This window comes from Elaeis guineensis, chromosome 7, assembly GCF_000442705.2.
Source record: "Elaeis guineensis isolate ETL-2024a chromosome 7, EG11, whole genome shotgun sequence".
In the NCBI taxonomy this organism is placed as follows: Eukaryota; Viridiplantae; Streptophyta; class Magnoliopsida; order Arecales; family Arecaceae; genus Elaeis; species Elaeis guineensis.
This window is the reverse complement of record NC_025999.2, coordinates 68,684,261-68,707,304: the sequence shown is the minus strand read 5'-3', so window position 1 is coordinate 68,707,304 and position 23,044 is coordinate 68,684,261. Positions and strand designations below refer to the sequence as shown.

Here is a 23,044-nt window from a genome sequence, read left to right as displayed (position 1 = left end):
GCCCTTCAAATCAACAGATCACTTACAAGTTCATGCACCCAATTCACACCTTTAGCCGTGATTGTGCTTTGTGATGGCACACCCGGATATCAATTACAAGATCTCAGTTTGATAAAAGGAGGAATTACATAAAGTACCGTTCACCTTAGCAGTGTTATAAGTGTGATGTCTAACTTTATCTATAGCTATGAATATATTTCAAGTTCTTAATAATATCCAATCCTTACCGTTCTATCCACTTGGATAAACCTCCAATGGACTCTTTCTTTTTTTGGCTCTATGCCAATGTGTAACATATAACGTATACTATATAATTATGTGTGGATAAGAGATAGCCACGATCTCTCAACTATTCTTTGTGTTAAATATGCAAATAGCTTTTAGAGCATATACTACTTCCAACATTAGATACATAGAAGTTGGATGTCACTTGAAATATTCAATTATCTTCAAACACATATTTCAATTTCAACCAAACTAAGCCAAAATACAAAATATTAATTTTAAAAGTAAATACAAGCTCTAGTTTTCTAAATAAAAAATGGTAGAACAATGGTTATTATATTCGCCTTGTTGTTCATCATAGAAAGGTGTTCAATGCATTTCAAAAGTTATATAGTTACATTTAATGCAACAACACAACCATGAATACCAATAGTGAATCAAATGAATTTCTATTGATAAAAGTGTCTTTCAACTAGAAAACATAACTAGAACTTCACTATAACATTGTGCCTTATAGATTTTAAAAGCTATATATATATATAGAATAAAATAGTGTGAATTTGTATATTAAAGAAAATTTTTATAATTTTAAGTACAAACCTTCGATGCACCTCACATGACTGTGCTGATAATGCCTAATTCCTAGATCTTATGTATGCTTTATTTTTATTCCTTGGCTCCATCAGATGAGCTTTTGAGTATGGCCTAAGTGCCCCAATTAGAACACTATGAGGGGTCATGTAATGGTATTCTTTGCTTCTGATCTTCCTCCTGCTAGTACCCCTACCTGAATGATCCACTGAACCAGGCAATGCGCCACCCAGCACTCTACTGGCTTCAACAATTGAACAATCAAATGATGAATCAATCGTGCTGAAGGATTCGGTGCTTTTATGCAACACGTCCCTTGGGAATCCGATTGCTGCATCAAGATGGGGTGGTGGAAATTTCTTGGGTCTGCTCATGATGCTTGAAGTCATCAATCTCCGTCGCTGCAAATAAGAACCAGAGATGAAGATGAGAAAGAAATAGAAAAGCAAATTAACATGAGGGATGCAGAATATCTACGTGACTCCTCTCTGAATAAGATTTAGAGTTCGATGATATTTACACTACAGCAAGGTGCAATATGGTCCGGGCTGGGGCGTGAGATAGACTAAAGAGGTAGATGATTGCTAAACAACAACATTTTTGAACCAATGAGCCTTCCCTCAAACTGAGGGTTGGTTCTACATATCCTCATGGTCCATGTTTTTTAGGGCTGCAATATCTATTGCTTTGAGACTTTTTTCTCACATCTTAGGCATTCCCTTCTTTTTCTCGGCACACTGACACAGATCCAAGTGACTCTTACGACAACCTGCTCAAGTTTTGACTGCACTTGCACATTCTGTTAAGTCATTTACAATCATTGTACTGCCAACAACATATATGCATCTTTTATGCTCTCAATTCTAGCCCTAAGCACATCTATCTAAGCAAATTTCAGTTTTTTGTTGATTGCAGCTTTCAATCTGATGCTCCAAATATTTATTCCAGGTCCACACACAGCAGAGAAAGATACCACAATTTAGGTGCCCGGTTAACCTAGTACAGCATCTCCTCAAGCACAAGTTTTCTCCCATCTTCAGATGGAAATAGTAGCAACAGTTTCCACCATAGACAACGCGGACCACCTAAGCAGACTCACAAAACTTCTACTCCTTGTTGATTTACAAATGGTTGTCTTTGCCATGTTTCTTTGAAAGTGGTTCTTAAATTTGGAGAATTTTAAAAGACAACATTGCAATTCTGTAGTATATATGCTACAATAAATAGAAGAGTTGATTACCGGAGCATTTCATACTTACATCCAGTTTCACGTATGGTTCAGCACTTGCTTCTGGAGCTAGCAGTGATCCACAGCTAAGATGTCCAAATCGGACTCTCTTCGCCGCTTCACAATTTACTTTCCCATTAATCCTCTTTTGCCTAAAGATTGAGATAAAGATATAATTTAACTTTCGGATGGGAAACACTGAAGCAAATTTTATGTAGAAGAAAACAAATACTCACCTTCTAGCTTTAGCTACCCTCAAGTTCCTGTCAATTTCTTTGGTTGGAGGATACTGAGGCAAGCTTGACGGTTCGCAGGCATAAGGCTCTGTGGTGAAAAACTGCAATGAACAGCACTTGACCAATTAAAAAGTTCTTGATTTTTTTTTCTTGTCTAGAAATTAAGCAATTTGTGCATTTACACAAATTTTTCATCCTCTAAGTTTGGGTTCTTTCCAAATCAGGAACTAGGATAAAAAGAAGTAATTGAAGGGTCAATTTATGGCTTTGCCAGTATTTGTTTCAGAACTTCAATTTTTCATTTTGTTTATAACTTGGCTGGGACTCTAGACATATTTATATCTAGAGCTTGCACATCATAAGCATAAGTTTGACCTCTTTTTAATGAATTATAAGCGAGGCTTAGCTGGGCAAATTGATTCCATCTTTGTTGGTGGGTAAGTAGTCACATAAGTAATGCGATCAATATTTTTCTTGTTTTGCTTTAAATTTTACTTTCTTATAACCAGATCGGTAAATTTCTTATTATGTTTTATGCTTTAGTTAACTTAAATCAAATCGCATGATTTTTCCATATAGGACAGAAAGTAACATGTCTACTCTTCATGATTTTTATTTTTAATACACGCTTGCTGATCACCTCAAGTGATATATAAATATTTTTTAACAAACATGAATCATTCAACAAAAATACTGCAGGGGGGGTGATTGTATCTAGATACTCACTTCACTGTTAAGAGCAGCAGTGGCTGTCCCACGCTCAGCAGGGTAAACTGCCAGAAGTGTTTCAATGAGAGACAATGAAGAAGGTGGAAGGCTCGCAAATGTTTCTCCTATACAACGCTTGTATGTTCTGAAAGTAGGCTTTTGCGGCAACTTTGATTTCTTCCAATAATCCTCAGATGGGGTTCCACATAATTTAAAAATTTTGTGCAACTGTTCCACCTAAATGAGCATTAAAAATATTTGAACGTCACTGAAGTAGAACAAGATAGATAGGAATTTCCAAGAAACAGAACATAATAAACTTTCCCAAAAACTCGAACTAGAAAGTTCAAAGGATGGGAGACTTCTCGATCAATTGAAACATATGAAGGCTGTCCATGCTTTACTAGTTACTTCACCAGCTGCAACAGAGATGTCATGGAGCAAGTTCTAATTGGAATACAATGCAACATGGCATCTGATGTTTGAGAGAGCTGTGACCATTTATTATGCTATTGTGCTTATGTGCAGGAAAACAAAATACCTCTGTCCTTCCTGGCAGTATTGGCTTCCCAGTGAGCAGCTCTGCCAAAATGCAACCCACACTCCAGAGGTCAACGCCAACACCATAATGAGTAGCACCTAGTAGGAGTTCGGGAGGACGATACCATAGAGTGACGACATTACTAGTCATGGGCTGTATGTGATTGGGATCGTAGGAAGTAGCTAGTCCAAAATCAGCTATCTTAAGAATTCCTTCTTTACTAAGAAGCAGATTTGAACCCTTTATATCACGATGCAAGACACCTTGGCTGTGGCAGTGCTCAAGCCCGGAAAGTAATTGTTTCATATAGCATTTGATCTGTTACACAAGTAGAAGTACAAAGAAGGATCTTAAATGAAGAAAAACATCGACAAATAAGAGGTTTAGCACCGCAGATACCAAAATGAATAAAGGATAAAGGAGAAGAAAAGGTTGAACATGTCTATGTTCATGCATGTGGTTTACATGAGTACATTAACTGTCCTAGGATTAAACTAGGCTAAAATTTTCAGTGTTAAAATTACAAACATCAAAGGATTGCATTTGTTGACTGAAGGCCTTTCCCCTTGAAAGAAAAAACATTTGTGACTGAAGAGGCATCTGAAATCTAGATCTGTGAGGTCTATCTTTACTATTTATATTGATGGATCAAGAATCCAAATAGGTGAAAAGCTGTAAAATCGTGTGTGCAGCAATCACATAGTTTACTGCTCTTCATCTGTTCAGGAGAGGGAGCACAGAAAAGTGACTGACCAATTACCTTGGGAGACTATTTCTTTTACTGATCATTAGACATAACAAATGAAGATGCCTCATTCAGTTGAAAAGTGTATAGGAGGTTAGCAATCTTAGCAGATAAATCCAACTGACAAGTCTGAAACGATATATATAGTCTATAACTTACGGTCTATTATGGCGGACCGACTGTTTGAAACAGCTATGCTCTTTGACTTCTTTCGATTAAAAGAATCAAAATCAATTCACAATTTTATATGGGTCAAGAACAATTCAGACAATGACACGTGCAGTTCCAATAAAGATATGTCTAACATCTGGTCTAAATAGCAGTCAAGACCTTCATACTCTCTAGATTATTTTGAGGTTATTTTTAACATAAAAGTTTCAGATCAACTTGGGACTGGGTGTGGCAATGGGGACTCCCTGAGATTAAAATCAATCATCATCCTATCTTGCAAAGTATCAAAAAATAAAGCAAGCAGAATAAAATAATATAAAATAAAACAGAATAAAATAATTTTTTTCTTGTGTTTGCGTGTGTGACCATATATATATATATATATATAGGTAAATGCTAATTATGTTCATATTATAGTTTATTTTCAATGTAACCAAATTATCTAATTCTTAAATAACATCAAATTTTGTGCCAGCATTCCAACTCATTTTCTTTTATTTTTAATTTCGATCAATTTTTTTTCCCAAGAAAAAGACAAGTAAACTGTAGCTGAATCAAAACATGCCTAAGAACGAAGGATTCTACAAACATCCCCATAATAGAAATCACATTCACAGAGGAAGCAAAGTGAAACACAGCACTCCTCATCTCAAGACCCAATTAATCAGAAGAATAAGAAGAAGAAATACCACATAAAACCAAGATTTTTTTTCTTCTATCTTTTTTACCATGAAATGAAGGCATGGTAGTTCTCATAAAACTATTTTTTATCACCTTTCCCTCAGAGAGTGAGAGTGAGAGAGGGAGAGACCTGGGCCTCGGAGAATTTGACACCAGGGTAGGCGGCGAGGCCAGCGAGATCGTGGTCAAGGTACTCCAAGATGAGGTAGAGGGAAGGGGAGTCGGCGACCCGGGAGGTGGCGACGCCCTCAAGGCGGACGACGTTCGGATGGTCGAGGCGACGGAGCAGCGCGATCTCCCTCGCCATGAACCTCACCCCCTCTTCCGCCTCCTTCCCATTCACCCTCTCCACCCTTACCTTCTTCATCGCCACCACCCGCCCCGTCTCCAAATCCCTCGCCTTGTACACGTTGCTGTACGTCCCCGACCCGATCTAAACCCATAAACATCCATGTTTGAGCCACCCAATCCAAAACCCCATCTCAGTCTAATCTAGAAGAAATCGAGGGGATCCGATGCTCACCTTCTCGAGCTTCTGGAAGGAGGTGGCGCGGCGGGGGAGCCACCCGTGGAGGGCGTCGCCGGCGACGGCGGAGAGCCAGAGCGGCCAACCGGAGGGGTCGGTGGGGGCGGAGAGGATAAGGCCGAGCCGGGGATGCAGTGGCGGCGCAGTAACGCGGAAGCGGTCGTCATCGTCGTCGCCAGCGGCGGCGGCCGCGGCCGCGGAGGCGCAGAGAGCTCCGACGGGGTTGAAGCCGTCCCAGGCGGTGAGCTTACCGAGGAGGCATCCCATTCCTCATGTGGTTCTAGAGCTGCCGGCGGTGACCAGATCGCCGGCTCGCGGAAGCACAAGAAGCGATCACTGCCGGTGAGAGAGGGAAAGAGGGGAAGAAGAAGAAGAAGCGGGAAGGGGAAAGAGAGCGAATGGGTAGCCGTTGCTGTTCTCGGCTCTCTCGCATCGAGTTTAAATGGAGGCAAACTGACTCTTGTAACTCTAATTATTTACGAAAATGCCACTGTGGTTCTTTCTGGGCGAAGACGTGTTGACTTGCCCAACATGTTTAGGAGAGCATTTTTGTAGATTTTTGAAGATTGGGGGTTGTTAAGGATCCGTCGTCGTGGACTCTTGTTGGGGCATGAGGCAATGGAAGACAAAGGTTTACTGGTTTGGATTTCTTTGCGTGCTCTTGGTTTGTAGCGAGGTTGGATACGATTTTTGGAACAAAAATCATATCGGTCGAGCACCATTAAAAAATTATGGCTCTGATTCTGCCGTGTTTTTTCAAATGCCCACCTTAAAAAATGAACATAAAGATCAAATATTCTTTTCACTAACAGCGCTGTCGGCCATGTAATTACGAAAAGTATAACATCCTTTCTTTCTTATTTTTATAATATATTTTTTATCGATATATATTACATAATTAAATAATATATATATTAAATTAATCATCTAATTAATTAATATATATCTCTAAATAAATCGATATATAATTTTTAGAACATTGTGTTCGTTAATATGTAGTACATGATCAAATGATATATATCACGTAAATTAACTATCAAATAAGGCAATACACATCTCTAGAAAAATCAATAAACATGTTTCATAATATGAAGTTTATTAATATACAATATACGACCAGATGATATATATTTAATATTAGTCATCTAATAACTCAATATATATTTTTAAATAAATTGATATATAATCTCTAAAATATCATATTTGCCGGTATATACTACATGAATGAGTGATATATATTTGTCAATTTTCTGATACATATTACATATTTCTTTAATATACATCCAGTGGTGATCCAATATATACGTCTAGATAAATTAATATATAATTTTTAAAATATATTTTTTATCTAAAAATATATATTGTATCACAGTTGGATGTGTATCACAAAATTTATGATATGTATTAGGAAGTCAATAAAGATGAATCATCTGGTTATATAGTGCATACTGATAAATATAATGCTTCAAAATTATATATCAATTTATTTAAAAATATATATTAAATTATTAGATGATTAATTTACTGAATATATATCACCTATTTATATATTATATATCAATAAATTATATATTTTTAAAACTATATATTGATATATTTACAGATCTGCATTGATTTACTTGATGATTAATTTACTTGATACATATCACTTGGTCATATAATATATATTAATAAATAATATATTTTAAAAATAAAATATATATATATTTTTAAATCAAAAAATTAAATATTATATTAATATATTTTTTTTTTGATTTTTAAGTTCTTACTTCAAGATGGGCATCAGAAGATACATGGCAAAATCAAAAGTTTACCTCATAAATTTTTTAGATTTTTATTTGGAAGATTTTTATGTCATCTGGAAGATGAATTTGACCCGGCCACTTTTTCAAGATATTTTTGGGAGAACATGGTAAATGGTGTAAAGGACAAGAACGCGATCAACTATATAGTCTAACGATTTATATGCAATTAATGTTGGGTATTATGTGCAATTAAGATTGGGTACTAGATTTGTCGGGCATTTAATATGAAAAATCATAGCCTTTGTGTTATCAGGGCAGAACATATTTTGAGCTTAAAAATATTTTTTTAATTTTAATTTAATTTTATTTATATTTTTTATATTTTTAAAAATAATATTAATTTTTTTTAATGGATAAAAATATATTGAGTTTGACATTTCAAAATTCGATCCACAGCAGCGAAGTCCTACTATAATAATATATTATATTAGCAATGGCTATTGACGACGGTAAATCGTCGTCGCTAATAATCATATTTATCGATAAATAATTACAATCGAAAAGAAAATCATCGTTAAAAGATCGAGATCTATTAGCGATGAATCATTTTATTATTAGCAATGACAAAGCTGTCGCTATAAATTTTAAATTTTAAATATTTATTTATTTAATTTTTATTAGTTATTAGTGACGAAGTTAATAATGCAAGTTCACCGTCGCTAATGCAGTCTTAAAAACCCCTCTTTTTTTAATCGATTTTTTTTCCATTGCTCTCCCACATCCCCCACTCTTCCCTTGCCTCCAATCCCCCCTTTTTCATTGTCGCTCGTTGGAACCATGCCGAAGCCCCCATCCTCGCACCCCAGTCCCCACGCCGCTTCCCCCTACCGGATTTGCTACCCCTGCACCAGATCTGCTGCCTCTGCATTGGATCTGTGCCCTCGCCTCCCCCATTCTTCCCCCACCATGCGTCGAAAGCTTGCCAAAGCCCATGTCCCCGCAGCCTAGTCCCCACGCCGCCATCCCCGCATCGGATCCGTTGTCCCTACGTCGGATCCACCATCCCCTACTCCGGATCCGAAGTCTATGTGTCGGTGTTGGGAATAGTGTCCCAAAGCCAATCGTCAGCCTGTGGACAGTTGTGCTCATTTTTGTATTTGTACATGAATTATGAATTAATAAAAATTATTTTGATATTTTTTTATCACAAAATGTTTCATCTTCTAATGAACTCCTATGTTGTGGTGAAGTCCTTAGGACTATTTAGACTCGACAAAGGAGGATTTGTCGTTTAGTCCTTAAATCTGTTCGCGACCAAATGATACGTTGTTACCAAGGACGACAACGTTTATCAAGCATAGGTCGTTGTATGCCATATAGGTTGGTTGTCCTCTTAACCAATGAGTGTGGAGACACTGGTATGGCATACAGGTGAGATGTAAGGGTACATCTGCACTGAATGTGACCGACTCCGGAGCTATTTCTGCTGTCAAGATTTGCTTCGATGGAATATTGGTATAAATATTCCTCCGACCTGAGACCGTCATGGTGACTTGCAAGCAACTCACTGCACTTAGGCACTGGACTACCTGAATTTCTAATTCAGTGATGGAAGGCTACTGGGTGTAGTCAAGTACTTGACTTGTCGGTGCGTGTGTCAAGATGGGATTGACCACTTCAGTTTAGGAGCTGTGTACAGTCGTGTTTCAATTTAGCAAAATCTTGACCAGGGTAGTCCTTCTGAGGAGTCACAGGACTGTTTGAGTTGAGCACGATTCGGATGATCTGATCAGGGTTGATAGTTTAACCCTGAGTCGTCCTAAACACAGGGGTCAAAAGGATGAATTATACAATAACTATATTCATGTAGGTTCTGAGTGTTGCGATTGTGACTCTTCGACCTATTCGGATGTCGGGTACCATTGCTAGATGGTCACTTCGATTAGTACAGGAATTGGTTCCTTTGCTACCGGCTTAGGTTCGAACCTGCGGGGTCACACACATTAGAGGTTCCTATCTGATCTGATGGCTGGTGTAGAATCCTATATGTTTGGGACTTAGTGATCGAGAATCAAGATTCTCTGATCACGAGTTCCACACATTATGGGTACCGGGGTCAAGAGTCCCACTGGTTGGGACTTTTCGATCAGGGTTACATATCGATGAATTTTGATGCCTGATTGCCCATCGAATTTGGACTCACTATCTGATCTGATGGCTGGTTAGAATCCTACATGTTTGAGACTTAGTGATCGAGAATCAAGATTCTCTGATCACGAGTTCCACACATTATGGGTACCAGGGTCAAGAGTCCCACTGGTTGGGACTTTTCGATCAGGGTTACATATCGATGAATTCTGATGCCCGATTGCCCATCGGATTTGGACTCAGTATTTATGAGAGGTTTAATTAGTGATTTGATCGCTAATTAACTCAATTTGATTAAGTAATTATTTTTGGATCAAGTCCAATTGAATTGGATTCAGTTGGATTTGACCCGATTAGGTTAAGAGTTGACCTAATTGTCGAGATGGTTTGGTCCCTGATTTGATCAGGGGTTGGGCTTAGTCAATTTCTGATTTGATTAGGATTTTGTTGAGTCTAATTAAGCCTAATTAAGTTAGGTTTAAATTAGTCTAATTGGACCTAACTTATTTGGTTCAATTAGGTTGGTTTAAATAATGAAACCACCTTGACCCAATCTCCATGCGCCACCTCACTTCTATTGCACCCATTTGAATTCATGAGAAGGAACTTCTCATGAATTATTTCCTCACGCCAAGCCCTCTCCACGCCCCACTTTAATGTGCCAAATGAATGGATAAGGATGATTGGTTGGCCATTCAAATTCAAAATAAAGTTTGAATTTGAATGGGAAATCAATCTTTGCACCTTATCCCTTTTTTTACACCCCATTTATTACATGAGAAAAGGTTTCTCATGAAATCACTCCATGCACAATTTAAGCCATGCCTCACGCCTTTTGTGGATAAGGGATGAGTTGGTGTCCATTTGAATCCAAAATTTGATTTGAATTCAAATGTGCAATTACTCATCTTTATCCTTTCTTTTGGATAAAACGTTTGACGTTATTATAAAAGGAGGAGAAGAGTGGGGCATGCAAGAAGAAGATTTTTAAATAAAAATTCTGGATGTGAGAAGTTTTGTGCATGAGAAGGAAGTCCATATCCTTCCAAGAGAAAAAGAAAGAAAAGAAAGAAAAGTGGGTGCAAGATTTCCATTGAGTTCCCTAGAGTTTTAGCCTGGGGTTCGGAAAGTGAGAAAGTGAGCTACGAGTGTCGTGAGCCCACAAAATCTTAGGGAGATCTTCAACATCCTCTTAAGCATGTCTGTTGATGATCTGGAGCATCCAAAGAATCGACGACATCGATCGAAGGAGTTCGATCAGCATCGATCGTCAAAAGGGCTCTACAACGAGCTAGCACTCATGAGGAGTCGATCAGATCGGGAGCTTCGTGTGGACGATCCGTAGAGGTCAGACACACTGTGTAGCTGCATCGTGATGATCAAACTCTCTCGACGGTGATCAGATTGCGGTGATCTACTACCCGCACAAAGGTATTGTGTTCTGAACACATTACAGTAAAGTGTTTACTGTTCGTATTTGAATTTCAAATTTAAATGAATGCATGCTATATCATATTTAGATCCTAGTATAGAATAAATTTATATTAATTAATTAGATTAATTAATAATTTTTGCTGTAAAATAGTGATTTTGAAAAAAATTTAAAATTATCATTTTACCCCTGCACTAAATTTCTCCACAAATGGTATCAGAGCGGGTTCTTAGATATGATATATATATTTGCATGTGTAGATTAAGTTGCAATCTAAAAGTTTAAATTTAAAATTTAAAATTTAAAATTTAAAATTTAAAATTTAAATTTTGAAAGTTGTTCGAAATTCAAAATTCAAAATTTTAAAATTTAAAATTTAAAATTTGAATTTTGAAAGTTGTTTGAAATTCAAAATTCAAAAATTTAAAATTTAAAATTTAAAATTTAAAATTTGAAATTTAAAATTTGAAATTCAAAATTCAAAAATTTAAAATTCAAAATTTGAAATTTAAAATTTGATTGAAATTTAAAATTTAAAATTTAAAATTTAAAATTTAAAATTTGAAATTCAAAAATTTGAAATTTGAAATTTGAAATTTATTTGAAATTTGAAATTCAAAATTTAAAATTTAAAATTTAAAATTTAAATTTTGAAATTGGTATATTTAGATATACTTGATCCAAGTAGCAAGTAATCAAATTGGGTTGGTTGCCATGGCCGTCCGGTCATAGAAGAAAAGCAGGGTTTAAAGGCCCTCTCCTCCCATTCGATGGGGTCTCCTATGGTGGTAGGGGTGCCGCTGCAATTATATCCCATGCAGATGAAGCAGCGAAAGAAATTAATTGTAAAGGTTCAATTGTGAAATTTATCATGAATGTGTTAGATTAGATCTAAAGGAATATTCATGATTTATTTTGATTGAGTTATTTTCTGTTATGTAATTAGCAATAGGATTGCTATTTATAAAATGTGCTGATCTATTTGTGAAATGAGTCAACATATTTGATGAACAGAAAATAAAATTTTTCAAATTTAAAAATTATTTTCGAAATGCTAAACTCTGACCCATCAGCCCAAATACTTAATTAAAAAAATTAAGTGTTGTCTAGGTCTAGAATTGTGAATTAAGACCTAAGACAATTGCATAAATTTATGGGTCAATGGGCAAGATGGATTAGGTCCATAATTGGGTTAGACCTAAGGTTAGCTTAAAGAAATGGACTAAATTAGAGTAATTGGTCAAATCTAATCAAAAGTTGAATTAGATTAGGTCAAGGATACTCTAGACTCAACTCCAATAGTTGTAGTTGAATGGGTCCATATCTTTAACTAGACCAAGATGGACTTAATTCATGGCTACATGGTGGAACCCTATTTACTAAGTTGATCAAATTAAAACTAATGAACCGGTTGGTGTCTAAGGTAAGTTTGGCAGTTTGACCAGTGGTTTTTAAGCAGGAGCTACTCGCAGTGATTCGATCTCTGACGAGTTAATGGTATATCCCCACCACTGATCTCACTTACCTGGCCAACCTGGTGAATTAGATTTTGATTAGATCACTTTGTGATTAGGGCTCACCCATGTCATTAGGTAAATCAGTTTGACTGATTTAGGTGCTCCTAATACTGGCTTAATTAAATTGGCTAGAAATTTATCTTCTCATCTATTCTTTAATAAAATCCTAAAAAATTATTAGGTCCTAAAAATGATTAAGTTATATTGATAACTAAGTCATAGCCTCCCATTAAGTGAGTGATAATGAGTCTATTAGTTTAATAATCATTGGAGGCCCAAAGGCCTGGTACTTATTGACTAATGGAATTATCATTCATAATATGATAATTTGGTTTGAGTCTTTCTAATGGTGATCAGGTTGGCCGACCAAAATCGGGCCTGATCATTTATTGATCCAATTCATCAAATCAAATCATGTTAATGGTTGGACCTAACCAGATCTTTTTAGTGGAGGCCAAAGCCTACTGATTAGGTTCTGGGGCAAAATCAATTACTAGAAGTTGTTTAGAGAAATAACTGGTTATGAACCTACCCATAGATGCACATGGGTTGACCAACCAAAGTTGGGCTCGTGTGTAGTCTGTGTGGAATCTAGTACCCACTAAGGAATTAAAGTAATTCCTCGAATTGGAGGTTGAGGCTACCAATTCGTAAAAATACTAGGAGAAACTTTAGACTAAAGTCCAAGTCTTTAGTATTTATAATTTATGTACTAATTGAGGTCTGGTTTTCCTTTATGCAGCTATGGCCACTACCCTGTCGCTTCGGTCATTATTAGATAATGACAAGCTCATGGAATCTAATTTCGATAGCTGGTATCGAAAATTAAAAACCATCCTTGAGCATGAACGGATCCTTTATGTAGTAACGAATCTTGCACCTGAGGAGCCAGTCTCGAATGCTCGAGGAACGGTCCGAGACACTTACCAGAAGTGGCTCAATGACCGCACCATCGTTCGATGCATTATGCTGGCGGCAATGAATGATGAGTTCAACCGCAGGTTCAAGAATGCCCAACCATAGGAGATGCTTCAAATGTTGAACGACTCCTTTGGCACACGTGACGACGTTGAAAGGCACAAAACTAGTTGTGCCATTTTCAATACTCGGATGAGGGATAGAGCCTCAGTCACTGATCATGTACTGTACATGATCGAAATGATTGAGCGCCTAAGTAAACTGGGCTTTCCCTTGCACGAGCAGCTCGGTAAGGATGCGATCCTTAATTCATTGCCCAAGTCCTTCCTCCCCTTCTTTACTCATTGTCGGATGACAAAGCCTGCAGTGAACTACCATGGCTTGTTGGGGTTGCTGCAGAACTTTGAGAAGGATCACCAGCTCCATAAGGAGTCGGTGAATGTTGTGGGAGGGTCCTCTTCTGGTCGTCGACCCTTTAAGAAAGGGCAGAAGAAGAACAAGAAGAAGAAGAATAAGAAGGTGCAGCTGCATGCTGGGATGTCTGTGTTGGGAATAGTGTCCCAAAGTCAATCGTCAGCCTGTTGACGGTTGTGCTCATTTTTGTATTTGTACATAAATTATGAATTAATAAAAATTATTTTGATATTTTCCATCACAAAATATTTCATCTTCTAATGAACTCCTATATTGTGGTGAAGTCCTTAGGACTATTTAGACTCGACAAAGGAGGATTTGTCGTTTAGTCCTTAAATCTGTTCGTGACCAAATGATACGTTGTTACCAAGGATGACAATGTTTATCAAGCATAGGTCGTTGTGTGCCATATAGGTTGGTTGTCCTCTTAACCAATGAGTGTGGAGACACTGGTATGGCATACAGGTGGGATGTAAGGGTAAATCTGCACTGAACGTGACCGACTCCAGAGCTATTTCTGCTGTCAAGATTTGCTCCGATGGAATATGGGTATAAATATCCCTCCGACCTGAGACCGCCACGGTGACTTGCAAGCAACTCACTACACTTAGGCACTGGACTACCTAAATTTTTAATTCAGTGACGGAAGGCTGCTGGGTGTAGTCAAGTACTTGACTTGTCTGTGCGTGTGTCAAGATGGGATTGACCACTCCAGTTTAGGAGCTATGTACAGTCATGTTTCAATTTAGCAAAACCTTGGCCAGGGTAGTCCTTGTGAGGAGTCACAGGACTGTTTGAGTTGAGCACAATTCGGATGATCTGATCAGGGTTGACAGTTTAACACTGAGTCGTCCTAAACACAGGGGTCAAAAGGATGAATTATACAGTAACCATATTCATGTAGGTTCTAAGTGTTGCGATTGCGACTTTTCGACCTATCCGGACGTCGGGTACCATTGCTAGATGGTCACTTCGATTAGTACAGGAATTGGTTCCTGTGCTACTGACTTAGGTTCGAACCTGCGGGGTCACACACATTAGAGGTTCCTATCTGATCTGATGGCTGATGTAGAATCCTACATGTTTGAGACTCAGTGATCGAGAATCAGGATTCTCTGATCACGAGTTCCACACATTATGGGTACCGGGGTCAAGAGTCCCACTGGTTGGGACTTTTCGATCAGGGTTACATATCGATGAATTCTGATGCTCGATTGCCCATCGAATTTGAACTCAGTATTTATGAGAGGTTTGATTAGTGATTTGATTGCTAATTACCTCAATTTGATGGAGTAATTATTTTTGGATCAAGTCCAATTGAATTGGATTCAGTTGGGTTTGACCCGATTAGGTTAAGAGTTGACCTAATCGTCAAGATGGTTTGGTCCCTGATTTGATCAGGGGTTGGGCTTAGTCAATTCCTGATTTGATTAGGATTTTATTGAGCCTAATTAAGTCTAATTAAGTTGGGTTTAAATTAGTCTAATTGGACCTAACTTATTTGGTTCAATTAGGTTGGTTTAAATAATTAAACCACCTTGACCCAATCTCCATGCGCCACCTCACTTCTATTGCACCCATTTGAATTCATGAGAAGGAACTTCTTATGAATTATTTTTCTCACGCCAAGCCCTCTCCATGCCCCACTTTAATGTGCCAAATGAATGGATAAGGATGATTGGTTGGCCATTCAAATTCAAAATAAAGTTTGAATTTGAATGGGCAATCAATCTTTGCACCTTATCCTTTTTTTTACGCCCCATTTATTACATGAGAAAAAATTTCTCATGAAATTACTCCATGCATAATTTAAACCACACCCCATGCCTTTAGTGGATAAGAGATGAGTTGGTGTCCATTTGAATTCAAAATTTGATTTGAATTCAAATGTGTAATTACTCATCTTTATCCTTTCTTTTGGATAAGACGTTTGACGTTGTTATAAAAGGAGGAGAAGAGTGGGGCGTGCAAGAATATTTTTGGAGAAAAATTTTAGGGCGTGAGAAGTCTTGTGCATGAAAAGAAAGTCCATATCCTTCCAAGAGAAAAAGAAAGAAAAGAAAGAAAAGTGGGTGCAAGATTTTTGGTGAGTTCCCTAGAGTTTTAGCCTGGGGTTCGGGAAGTGAGAAAGTGAGCTACGAGTATCGTGAGCCCATAAAATCTTAGAGAGATCTTCAACATCCTCTCAAGCATGTTTGTTGATGATCCAGAGTATCTGAAGAATCGACAGACATCGATCGAAGGAGTTCGATCAGCATCGGCCGTCAAAAGGACTCTATAACGAGCTAGCACTCGTGAGGAGTCGATCAGACCGGGAGCTTCGTGTGGACGATCCGCAGAGGCTAGACACACTGTGTGGCTGCATCATGATGATCAGATTTTTCGACGATGATCAGATTGCGGCGATCTACTACCCGCACAAAGGTATTATGTTCTGAACACATTACAATAAAATATTTATTGTTCAAATTCGAATTTTAAATTTAAATGCATGCATGCTATATATCATATTTAGATCCTAATGTAGGGTAAATTTATATTAATTAATTAGATTAATTAATATTTTTTCACTGTAAAATCATAATTTTGAAAAAGTTTTAAAATTACTATTTTACCTCTGCACTGAATTTCCCCACAAATGGTATCAGAGCGGGTTCTTAAATATGATATATATATTTGCATGCGTAGATTAAGTTATAATCTAAAAGTTTAAATTTAAAATTTAAAATTCAAAATTTAAAATTTGAATTTTAAAGTTGTTCAAATTCAAAATTCAAAAATTTGAAATTCAAATTTTGAAATTTGAATTTTCAAATATGAAATTCAAAATTCAAAAATTTAAAATTCAAAATTTGAAATTTGGTTGAAATTTCAAATTTGAAATTCAAAATTTAAAATTTAAAATTTGAAATTCAAAATTTGAAATTCAAAAATTTGAAATTTAAAATTTGTTTGAAATTTGAAATTCAAAATTTATAATTTGAAATTTAAAATTTAAAATTTAAATTTTAAAATTGGTATATTTAGATATACTTGATCCAAGTAGCAAGTAATCGAATTATGTTGGTTGCCATGGTCGTCCGGTCATAGGAGAAAAGCAAGGTTTAAAGGCCCTCTCCTCCCATTCGATGGGGTCTCCTATGGCGGTAGGGGTACCACTGTAATTATATCCCATGCAGATGAAGCAGCGAAAGAAATTAATTGTAAAGGTTCAATTGTAAAATTTATCATGAATGTGTTAGATTAGATCTAAAAAATATTCATAATTTATTTTGATTGAGTTATTTTCTGTTATGTAATTAGCAATAGGATTGCTATTTATGAAATGTGCTGATCTATTTATGAAATGAGTCAACATATTTGGTGAACAGAAAATAAAACCTTTCAAATTTGAAAATTATTTTTGAAATACCAAACCCTGACCCATCAGTCCAAATACTTAATTAAAAAATTAAGTGTTGTCTAGTAGGTCTAGAATTATGAATTAAGACCTAAGATAATTGCATAAACTTGTGGGTCAATGGGTTAGATGGATTAGGTCCATAATTGGGTTAGACCTAAGGTTAGCTTAAAGAAATAGACTAAATTAGAGTAATTGGTCAAATCTAATCAAAAGTTGAATTAGATTAGGTCAAAGATACTCTGACTCAACTCCAATAGTTGTAGTTGAATGGGTCCATGTCTTTAACTAGACCAAGATGGACTTAATTCATGGCTATGCGGTGGAACCCTATTTAATAAGTTGATCAAATTAAAACTAATGAACCGGTTGGTGTCTAAGGTAAGTTTGGCTTTTGACCAGTGGTTTTTAAGCGGGAGCTACTCGCAGTGATTCGATCTCTGATGAGTTAATGGCTTATCCCTACCACTGATCTCACTTACCTGGCCAACCTGGTGAATTAGGTTTTGATTAGATCACTTGGTGATTAGGGCTCACCCATGTCATTAGGTAAATCAGATTGACTGATTTAGATGCTCTTAATGCCAGCTTTAATTAAATCTTTTTTTAATCTGACTTGATGAAGTCAGTGGGAGGATTGAAATTGACTGGATATTTTCTTCTTATCTATCCTTTAATAAAATTCTCAAAAATTATTAGGTCCCTAAAAATGATTAAGTTATATTGATAACTAAGTCATAGCGTCCCATTAAGTGAGTGATAATGAGTCCATTAGTTTAATAATCATTGGAGGCCTAAAGGCCTGGTGCTTATTGACTAATGGAATAATCATTCATAATATGATAATTTGGTTTGAGTCTTTCTGATGGTGGTCAGGTTGGCCGGCCAAAGTCGGGCCTGATCATTTATTGGTCTGATTCACCAAATCAAATCATGTTAATGGTTGGACCTAACCAGATCTTTTCAGTGGAGGCCAAAGCCTACTGATTAGGTTCTGGGGCAAAATTAATTACTAGAAGTTGTTTAGAGAAACAACTGGTTATGAACCTACCCATAGATGCACATGGGTTGACCAACCAAAGTTGGGCTCGTGTGTAATCTGTGTGGATTCTAGTACCCACTAAAAATTAAAATAATTCTTCGAATTGGAGGTTGAGGCTATCAGTTCGTAAAAATACTGAGAGAAACTTTAGACTAAAGTCCAAGTCTTTAGTATTTATAATTTATGTACTAATAGAGGTCTGATTTTTCTTTATGCAGCTATGGCCACTACCCTATCCCTCCAGTCATTATTAGATAATGACAAGCTCATGGGATCTAATTTTGATAGCTGGAATCAAAAATTAAAAATCATCCTTGATCATGAGCCGATCCTTTATGTAGTAACGGATCCGCACCTGAGGAACCAGCCCCAAACGTTAGAGGGATGGTCCGAGACACTTATCAGAAGTGGTTCAACGACCGCACCCCGTTCGGTGCATTATGCTGGCGGCAATGAATGATGAGCTCAGCCGCAAGTTCGAGAATGCCCGACCACAGGAGATGCTTCAAATGTTGAACGACTCCTTTGGCACGCCTGACGATGTTGAAAGGCACAAAACTAGTTGTGCCATTTTTAATGCTCGAATGAGGGATGGAGCCTCAGTCATTGATCCTGTACTGTACATGATCAAAATGATTGAGCGCCTAACTAAACTGGGCTTTCCCCTGCACGAGCAGCTCGGTAAGGATGCGATCCTTAATTCATTGCCCAAGTCCTTCCTCCCCTTCCTTACTTATTTTCGGATGACAAAGCCTGCAGTGAACTACCACGGTTTGTTGGGATTGCTGCAGAACTTTGAGAAGGATCACCAGCTCCAGAAGGAGTCGGTGAATGTTGTGGGAGGGTCTTCTTCTGGTCGTCGACCCTTTAAGAAAGGGAAGAAGAAGAACAAGAAGAAGAAGAATAAGAAGGTGCAGCTGCATGCTGGAACGTCTGCACAGGGTCAGACCAAGAAGCGCAAGCCTGACCAGAGCTAGGCGGAGTGCTTCTTTTGCAAGAAGCAGGGGCACTGGAAGAGGAACTGTCCTCTATACATTACTTCCCTGGACCCGAACAGGTCGAAGAAGCAAGGTACTTATATGATAACACCTTGCAACTTTTTCATTTGTTATACTACTGCCTGGGTATTGGATACCGGAGGCCCTTATCATATTTGCAATTCGATGCAGGGTCTGCAGATCAGTAGGAGATTTGATGAAGGCGAGAGATTTTTGAACGTTGGAGATGGAAGCAAAGTTCCAGTTCTAGCATTAGGAATCATGAACCTTGTAATCAATTCTCGAAATATAATTCTGAGTGAATGTCACTATTGTCCGAGCTTTTTATTAAATATTATTTCTGTAGGCCTTTTGGCCATGAACGGTTATCAATTTTTAATAAAAGAAAATATTTGCAATATCATTTTGAATGGTGTTACAATGTTTGTTGGACAACTTAATAATAGAATTTTCTTTCTATCACAATCTGTTAATGTGGTTCAAACCTCTGGTAAACGTCCTAGAATAGATAATTGTTAGAAGTCTACCTTTGGCTCTGTAGGCTAGGTCATATCAATAAGAATAGGATAAACAGGTTAGCTCAAGAAAGAATTCTTGAAGTAGGTGATTGTGAATCACTTCCAACCTGTGAGTCCTGTCTTCTTGGTAAAATGACCAAATCACCTTTTACTAGAAAAGGTGAGCGAGCCAGCGAACTCTTGAGTCTGGTACATTCTGATGTATGTGGACCCATGAGCTCAAGTGCAAGAGGTGGATATTTCTACTTCATAACCTTCACAGACGACCTATCGAGATATGGGTATGTCTATTTAATGAAGCATAAGTCGGAGTCATTTGAAATATTCAAACTATTCCGAAATGAGGTAGAAAAACAAACTGAAAAGTGTATTAAAACTCTTCGATCTGATCGAGGAGGTGAATACTTTTTCAATGATTTTCTGACATATCTTGGGGAGAATAGGATTCTCTCTCAGTGGACACCTCCTGGAACACCACAACATAATGGTGTATCTGAAAGGTGAAATCGGACCTTGTTGGACATGGTTCAATCCATGATGGGGTTTGCTGGTCTCCCTATCTCCCTCTGGGGATATGCGCTCGAATCGGCTTGTTACCTTCTAAATAGAGTTTCGAGTAAGTCTGTAACCAAAATGCCATATGAGATATGGATAGGACGTAAGCCAGTACTCTCGCACCTTAGGGTTTGGGGGTGTCCGGCTTAGGTTAAACGTTTAATTACGGACAAGCCTGGACCTAGGTCTGACAAGTGTAATTTTATAAGGTACCCAAAAGAGACCAAAAGGTATTACTTCTACCTAGCTGATGAGCAAAAAGTGTTTGTCAGCCTTAAGGCAATATTTTTGGAAAAAAGTTCCTTGGTGAAGGGACTGTTCCTCTAAGGTCGAACTTGACGAAGTTCGGCAGGTGAAAAAACTGACACAAGTTGTTGAACCTGAACCGAATTTGATTAGATCAGATTCGGAGCCCATTGCTCAAGCACCCTTAAGGCGATCTGGTAGAGTACCACGTCAACCGAACAGATACTATGGTTTCTTGGTCCGGGATGATGATCCTATCAAACTTGATGAAAATGATGAGGATCTGATCACCTACATGGATGCAATATAGAGATCCGACTCTGAGAAATGGCTAGAAGCCATGAAATCTGAAATGGAGTCCATGAAGGTCAACGATGTATGGACATTGGTTGACCCACCCAAAGGAGTAAAACCCATAGGGTGTAAGTGGGTCTTCAAGAGGAAGAGGGGTGCAGACGGAAAGGTGGAAACCTATAAAGCCCGTTTGGTTGCCAAGGGATATCGTCAACATTATGGTATAGACTATGACGAGACGTTTTCTTCTATGGCAATGCTCAAATCCATTCGGATTATGCTTGCATTAGCTGCTCATCTGGACTATGAAATCTGGCAGATGGATGTGAAACAGCTTTCCTAAACAGAGAGCTGGATGAAGAGGTGTATATGATACAACCTGAAGGATTTACATCCACAGATGAGTCTAACGTGTGTAGGCTACATAGGTCCATTTATGGACTTAAGCAGGCATCACGGAGTTGGAACATACGTTTTGATAAGATGATCAAGATGTATGGCTTCGTTAAGAACGGAGAAGAGCCATGCATTTATAAGTGGGCTAATGGTCCAGTAGTAGTATTTCTTGTATTGTATGTGGATGACATTTTTTAATCGGGAATGATGTCCCTGCATTACAGGGAATAAAGATTTGGCTGTCGTCACAGTTCTCCATGAAGGATCTGGGAGAAGCTTCCTACATCCTAAGGATGAGGATCTATAAGGATAGATGTAAAAGGTTGCTTGGTTTATCTCAGTCCACGTACATTGATCTATGTTGAAGAGGTTCAGCATGAAGAATTTCAAGAAAGGCTATCTTTCGATAGGCCATGAAATTTCTCTCTCGAAGAGGGATTATCCGATAACACCTCAAGAGAGAGAGCGTATGGGTAGGATTCCATATGCTTCGGCAGTGGGATCTATCATGTACGCCATGACATGTACACTATCAGATATGGCATACTCACTATGGGTAGTGAGTAGATACCAATCTGATCCAGGGGAGAATCACTGGAAGGTTGTTTAAACCATCTTGAAGTATTTAAGAAATACTAAGGACCAGTGACTTATTTATGGTGAATCGGACTTGAGACTTATAGGGTTTACAGACTCTAGTTTTCAGTCTGATCACGATGACAGCAAAAGTGTGTCGGGATTTATTTTTTATCCTTAATGGTGGGGCTATTTGTTGGAAAAGTTCCAAGCAGCACACAGTGGCTGATTCAGTTTGCGAGGTGGAGTATGTCGCCACATCAGATGCTGCCAAAGAAGTGGTGTGGCTGAGAAAATTCATCATCGAGCTCGGAGTAGCACCCTCCCTTGTTGGTCCAGTTCTGCTCTACTGTGACAGCTCTGGAGCCATTGCTCAGGCGAAGGAACCAAAGGCACACCAACGGACGAAGCATATTCTGCATCGCTACCGTCTCATCCGAAAAATTATGGATCGAGGTGACGTCGATCTTCAGAAGATCGATGGAAGGAGAACCTGACTGACCCATTCACTAAAGCCATTGCAGTGAAGGAGTTCGATAACTACAAGTCGAAGATGGGTATTAGATGCTGCACCGATTGGCTTTAGGCCAAGTGGGAGATTGTTGGGAATAGTATCCCAAAGCCAATCGTCAGTCTGTTGACGGTTGTACTTATTTTTATATTTGTACATAAATTATGAATTAATAAAAATTATTTTGATATTTTTCATCATAAAATATTTCATCTTCTAATGAACTCCTATGTTGTGGTGAAGTCCTTAGGACTATTTAGACTCGACAAAGGAGGATTTATCATTTAGTCCTTAAATCTGTTCGCGACCAAATAATACGTTGTTACCAAGGACGACAATGTTTATCAAGCATAGGTCGTTATGTGCCATATAGGTTGGTTGTCCTCTTAACCAATGAGTATAGAGACACTGGTATGGTATACAGATGAGATGTAAGGGTACATCTGCACTGAATGTGACTGACTCCGGAGCTATTTCTGCTGGCAAGTTTTGCTTCGATGAAATATGGGTATAAATGTCCCTCCGATCTGAGTCAGCCATGGTGACTTGGAAATAACTCACTGCACTTAGGCACTGGACTATCTGAATTTTTAATTCAGTGACGGAAGGCTGCTGGGTGTAGTCAAGTACTTGACTTGTCGGTGCGTGTGTCAAGATGGGATTGACCACTCTAGTTTAGGAG

The 23,044-nt window shown here is 37.9% G+C and overlaps 1 protein-coding gene across 2 annotated transcripts; it reads right to left on the bottom strand.

Moving 5' to 3' along the window:
* Window positions 1–658: 658 nt before the first annotated feature.
* LOC105034672 (probable serine/threonine-protein kinase At1g54610) lies at window positions 659–6,242 on the bottom strand. Of its 2 annotated transcripts, XM_010909913.4 has the most exons (7): window positions 5,650–6,236; window positions 5,257–5,559; window positions 3,530–3,847; window positions 3,007–3,225; window positions 2,281–2,381; window positions 2,076–2,196; window positions 659–1,217 (listed from the first exon to the last, which is right to left on the bottom strand). In XM_010909913.4, exons 1-7 carry the CDS (start codon window positions 5,917–5,919, stop codon window positions 861–863), a joined length of 1,689 nt encoding a protein of 562 aa, XP_010908215.2. In that variant the 5' UTR covers window positions 5,920–6,236; the 3' UTR covers window positions 659–860. The 2 variants fall into 2 exon arrangements, with proteins under 2 accessions (XP_010908215.2, XP_073117239.1); XM_073261138.1 differs by lacking the exon at window positions 5,257–5,559 and having other exon boundaries at window positions 5,650–6,242.
* Between the last annotated feature and the right edge of the window lie 16,802 nt (window positions 6,243–23,044).